Genomic DNA, 6265 nt, shown 5'->3' with positions numbered 1-6265 from the left:
GTGTGGGATGCTGCTGCAGATGCTGGGGTGAGAGAGGTGCGGGACACGGACACCTGAGGGGGATTCCCAGGGAAGACGCTTCCATCTCAGAATTCACAGGTACCATCTCTTGCTGCTCAACAAACTGAGTGATACGTGGGTGTGACGGGATAGAGAACAGATCTGTGGTCCTTTCTGCTCTGCACAGCTGTTGACCATCCCAGAACCCTTTGCACAGGTGATGAGTTTGCTCCAGTGTCATGTGTCAAAATGTCCCCCTTTGCTAGCCACCTCCATCCCCCATCTGCAAAGGGACTCCAGCCCTGAGGTGGCTGCATTTCAATTGCACAGTGGATCCCTCAGGATGAAAGGTGATCGGAGATGTGCAATAAAAGGCCAATTTCTGAGGCCCTGGCCTATGCTTTGTTCAACTCCCCTCAGAGTGAAAACTGAGTAAAGACCTGAGGATCCAGCTGTGTGCTAGTGCATGGACACTGTCACCTCCCCTCTTGGTTGTTAACAGTGGAGAAGGGGGCTGTTACCTGACTTTTATCTGCTGGAAAGCCTGGCGATGTCAGTTAAGGCTCCTCCCTGGAACAATTATCAGAATTTTTCAGCAAGGGCAAGACATCTCTCATAGCTTCATTCAAGAAGCCAGTTAAATTCTTATGTCTGAAAGTTTCAGAAAACAATTCAGCCTGATGCCAACACCCAGTGTGGGAAATTTCTGTCCAAATGCTTAAAAATTGGCAAACTTATAAGCAACTGAAAATCAGGTCTTCTGATGGAAGGTGTCAGACAGCTTAACTAATGGCGGTGCCAGCAGCACCACCTACAATGACCAATCCATGCGTGAATTCCATTTAGCTAAGCTCTTCGCTACAATAACGTATGTGGCAAGGAGTTCCACTGGCCAAATATGTATTACGTAAATAATTTTCTTTTATTAGTGTTATATGGTCAGACTTACAATGAAATTGAATGTTCCCTTGTTTGTATGTTATGAGACACATTAAATATAAAAGCCTGATCTACTTTCCTCATCGATAGATTCATAGAGTTTGAGATTTAAAGGGACCATTAAATCATCCAGTTTGACTTCCTGTATAGAACAAACCATAAAATTTCATCCAATTACCCCTGTATTCAGCTCCATAACTTGTGTTTGACTGTGGCCTGGTCTACACTACGATTTCACATCAGTAAGAGGGTGAGAAGGCACTGCAAGTGTCAGCTACACTAGCCCCCTCACAACGGGCAGAATTTGTTCCATCTGAACCATTCAAGAGAGATGATTATCCAGCCTCCTTTTGACATCCTCCTTTGAAGGAGTTTCCATAACCTCCCAAGGCGTCTGTCCCATTGGCCTCCTCTTTTTGCAGTTAGGAAGTTTTTCCTGAGATTTAGTCTAAATCTGCTGTGCTGTAGCTTAAACTCAGAGCTTCTTGTCCTGCCCTCTGTGGCAAGAAACAACAACTTTTCTCCAGCGTTTTTATGGCAGCTTTTCATGTATTTGAAGACCACTACCATGCCTCCACTTAATCTCTTCTTTTCCTTCAGCCTTTGTCGTATGGCTTCCCTCCCAAGTAGCTGAAGACTGTTGGCATGTCCTCCCCTCAATCTTCTATATTCCAAAGTAAAAATACCCAGTTCCTTCAGTCTTTTCTCTTATAGCTTCTGTTCTGTTCCTCAGATCATCTTTGTCTATCACCTCTGGATTCTTTTCAGTTTCTCTTTATACCCTCAGTGTAAACTATTTGGTCCTTATTTTCAGCTGGAATTGTCTAGCTTCATCATCCAGCCCTTGGATCTTCCTTTGCCTTTCTCTGCTAGATTAAAGACCCCAATATTACTATTTAAGATAAATAAATAAAGCTCTTTAAGTCTCTCTCACACTCTGTAATTTTCTTCAGCCCTGGTTCATTTATGTGGCTTTTTGCTCCACTAGCTTCAATTTTTCAACATCCTTTTTGAAATGTGGACCCCGGGACTGGACACAGTCAGTTTCACCAATGCCATGCGCAGAGGTAAAATCCTTCCCTGCTCCAACTCACCAACCCCCTGTTTATGCATCCAAGGATCACATCAGTGCTTTTGGCCACAGCATTGCACTGGGAGCTACAATGATTAGGTTATCCACAGTGAGCCCTAAATCGTTTTCACAGTCCCTGCCTTCCATAATACTGTGCCCCCATCTATGGGTCTTGCCTGCATTCTCTGTTCCAAGAGGATCACTTTGCATCTAACTGTATTAAAATATTTTGTTTGCATGGCCCAGCTCACCAAACACTCTAGATCAATCCGTGTGCTGCCCTGGCCACTTCATTGTAACCGCTCTGCCGATATTTGGATTATGCACAAATTTTATCTGCGGTTATTTTATATTTGTTTCCAGATCATTGGTGAAAATATTGAATAACATTGAGCCAACAAGTGATCCCTGCAGGACCCCACTGGAAACAGCTGCATTTGCTGACAACATCCCATTGTCAGCTGCTTTCTGAGGTCTCTCAGGTGGCCAGATTTTATTTCATTTAATGTATGTGGTACTGAGATAGTAGAGAATTCATTTTTTATCTGAGTGTTTTCCCTTACTTAGTCAAATGTCTCAGAGAAATCAAAGTCTATCACATCTGCACAGTTCTCTTGATCCACCAAATATGTACTCTAATTAAAGAATGAAATCAGGTTTATATGACAAGACACCTTCTCCATAAACCATGTTATTGATAAGCATTAATTATATCACTAGACTTTTTCTGAAGTAATTCCATGTCAACTTTTCCATTTTTTCATTAAATTTCAATTGTTTAAAACTTTCCCTTTATCTTTTTAATAGTTAACATTTAACACAGTGCTGTTCTGTATTTGCATTTTTTTTTTGTTTTGGCTCAGCTGCTGCCTGATTTTGCACTTCTGGTTCCAAAGGAGACATGTTGTTGATTGGTCAGTTCGTAACTCTGGTGTTTGTAATTCTAAGGTTCTATGTAGATGCTCTTTAATGTTCTCCTTGATTGCTGATGGAGAACATTAAAGTGTGTCATCACCTCATGTGGTATGAGTACATCATATTGCTTCTTTCCAAGTGCAGAACAAAAATATATATGAAATATATCTACCTTTTCTGCAACATTAACAAGTTTCCTTTCTCCCTCTAGAATTTTGCCTAAACCTTTTATAGGATTTCTTTTGTTGTTAAAATACTTAATAACATCCAAGCAAGGATTTTTCCCTGATATCTTTAATGCCCTTTATCAATCATAACTTCCAATTTCTCGTTCTTGCTATCTATATTCTCGATTTCCCCCCATTTTTATATATTTTATATATTGCTTTTCCCTGCCCCACGATAGCTGCCTTCACTTTGCCACTGGAGTGGGTTTTTAGCCAAATTTGTCTATATTCATGACTGTGGTATCATGGCTTTTTAGCTGTTTAATCAGGTATCAGAGGGGTAGCCATGTTAGTCTAGATCTGTAAAAAGCGACAAAGAGTCCTGTGGCACCTTACAGGCTAACAGACATATTGGAGCGTGAGCTTTCGGGGGCGAATACCCTCTTTGTCAGATGTATGCAGTGGAAATTTCCACAACCAGGTATAAATGTGCAGGCAAGAATCAGTCTAAAGATAACAAGGTTAGTTCACTCAGGGAGGATGAGGCCAGTTTGGCCGATGTAGATGGCAGAGGGGCATTTCTGGCACATGATGGTGTATATTACATTGGTGGACGTGCATGCGAATGGATGGGTGATGTTGTGGCTGATCTGGTTAGGTCCTGTCATGGTGTTGCTGGTGTAGATATGTGCGCAGAGTTGGCATTGAAGTTTGTTGCATGCACATATCTACACCAGCGACACCATGACAGGACCTAACCAGATCAGCTACAACATCACCTGTTCATTTGCCTGCACGGCCACCAATGTTATATACATCATCATGTGCCAGAAATGCCCCTCTGCTATGTACATCAGCCAAACTGGCCTCATCCTCCCTGAGTGAACTAACTTTGTTATCTCTAGACTGATTCTTGCTTGCATATACATACCTGCCCCTGGAAATTTCCATGACTTGCATCTGACGAAGTGGGTATTCACCCCTGAAAGCTTATGCTCCAATACATCTGTTAATCTATAAGGTGCCACAGGATTCTTTGTTGCTTTTTACAGCTATTTAATATACTCATCTTAAAGAACTCCCAAGTTTCATTCCCATTTTCTCTCTGAAAAATTCTTCACCATCAGTTTTACTGATGATTTCCTCAGCTTTGCGGATTTAGCCTTTGGAAGCACTAAGTATCTCTAGATATTACTGGTTGGGAACTGTTCTCTCTCTGTCCATTGGAATGTAAACTGTTCCATTCTTTATTTTCCTCTCATCTATCATATGCCCCCTTATGTATCTCTTCTCTAAATGAAACAGTCCAAGTCTTTCCAGTCTTTCTACATATGGCAGCCTCCCCTAGTCTCATAGAGTTTCTTGGAAATCCCCTTTCTATCTGCTACTATGGAGGGATAGCTCAGAGGTTTGAGGATTAGCTTGCTAATCCCAGGCTTGTGAGTTCAATCCTTGAGAGGGCTATTTAGGGAACTTGGGGTTTAATAAAAAAAAAATCTGGGAATGTTCCCTGCTTTGAGCAGGAGGTTGGACTAGATGATCTCCTGAGGCTCTTTCCAAGCCTGATATATGATCCTCTATAGAGACTGGGTCACCATAACTGAACACAGATCCAAAGCAGTTTATTCTCCCTCCTATTATAAGGCATATCTACCCTAGTGTTTCCTGTTGGTGCCTATTATCGTTTCCCACACATGGAGCACAATAAAATATGGAATTTGCATAAGTATGATCATTATTTCATAATTAATTTCTCTGAATAACAAAAATGTCATTTTCAGTGTGTGAAGTGTGACCAATCTGTTTGTCCCACGAGAACAGTTTCCAGTAGCACATGCAGTGTCTCATATTAACATTGTCTCTTCATTCAGGCATTTGTACTGCGACCATCACCCTAGAGCATGGGCACATACAGGAAATCAGGGGAACATACAGTACATGCAGGAGACACCGTTCTGCCTCAGAGTTGGACACCTTCTCCCCTACTCCATGTCAGATTCCAACACAACTGACTTCAACAACCCCTCCACCTTCATCCTACTGGGAATTCCTGGCCTGGAAGTGGCCCATGTCTGGATCTCCATCCCCTTCTTCACCGTGTACGCCATAGCCATCTTGGGGAACTTCACCATCCTGTTCATTGTGGGGATAGAGCCGAGCCTCCATGGGCCCATGTACTATTTCCTCTGCATGCTGGCCGTCACCGACCTGGTCCTGTCCAAGACCACTGTTCCCAAAACACTGAGCATCTTCTGGCTCAATTCTAGGGAGATCAGTTTCAGTGCCTGTCTCATGCAGATGTACTTCATTCACTGCTTCTCAGCAATGAAATCTGGGATCTTTGTGGCCATGGCTTTGGATAGGTATGTAGCCATCTGCGATCCCCTGAGACATTCCACCACCCTGACAAACCCCATGGTGGCCAAAATCAGTCTCACTGTAGTACTACGCAGGAGCTTACTCGTACTACCCAATCCCTTCCTGGTGTGGCGGTGCCCCTATTACAGAACCAGCATCATCCCCCATACCTACTGCGATCACATAGCTGTGGTCAAGTTGGCCTGTGCTGACATTAGTGCCAGTAATTACTATGGCCTGTCTTTGGTATTCTTCACCGCAGGTCTGGATGTGTTTTTTATTGCTGTGTCCTATACTCAAATTCTCAGGGTTATCATAGGCCTCACCACAAAGGATGCCTGACTCAAGACTTTTGGGACCTGCGTCTCCCACCTCTGTGTCATCTTAGCCTTTTACATCCCCGGTCTCTTCTCCATCCTGACACACCGATTTGGCCACAATGTGGCCCCACATTTCCATGTTCTCATTGCCAATATGTACCTCCTGGTGCCCCTCATGCTGAACCCCATCATATACGGGGTGAGGACCAAACAGATACAGAACAGGCTTCTCTGGATCTTTGCTCATAAAGGGACTTAAAGTTTTCTCCTGGTGTTCAGGAGTGCAGAGGCATCTTTCCTGAATCACTTACTGAAAATAAGAACATATGAATGCCATACTGGGTCAGACCAAAGGTCCATCTAGCCACTATCCTGTTTCTAACAATGGCCAATGCCAGGTGCTCTAGACAGAATGAATAGAACAGGAAATAATTAAGTAATCCATTCCCTGCCGCTCATCCTCAGCTTCTGGCAAACAGAGGCTAGGGACGATG

The 6265-nt window shown here is 43.1% G+C and overlaps 1 protein-coding gene across 1 annotated transcript; it reads left to right on the top strand.

Annotated features, from left to right (window-relative positions):
- The first annotated feature begins 5082 nt into the window (after window positions 1–5082).
- Window positions 5083–6030, top strand: LOC115648004 (olfactory receptor 52E8-like). The gene is made up of 2 exons (XM_030555066.1): window positions 5083–5770; window positions 5840–6030. The coding sequence occupies exons 1-2, from the start codon at window positions 5083–5085 to the stop codon at window positions 6028–6030; spliced, it is 879 nt and encodes a 292-aa protein (XP_030410926.1).
- The last annotated feature ends 235 nt before the right edge of the window (window positions 6031–6265 follow it).

This window comes from Gopherus evgoodei, chromosome 1 (assembly GCF_007399415.2).
Source record: "Gopherus evgoodei ecotype Sinaloan lineage chromosome 1, rGopEvg1_v1.p, whole genome shotgun sequence".
Classification (NCBI taxonomy): domain Eukaryota; kingdom Metazoa; phylum Chordata; order Testudines; family Testudinidae; genus Gopherus; species Gopherus evgoodei.
This window is presented reverse-complemented; position numbering and strand designations above follow the sequence as displayed.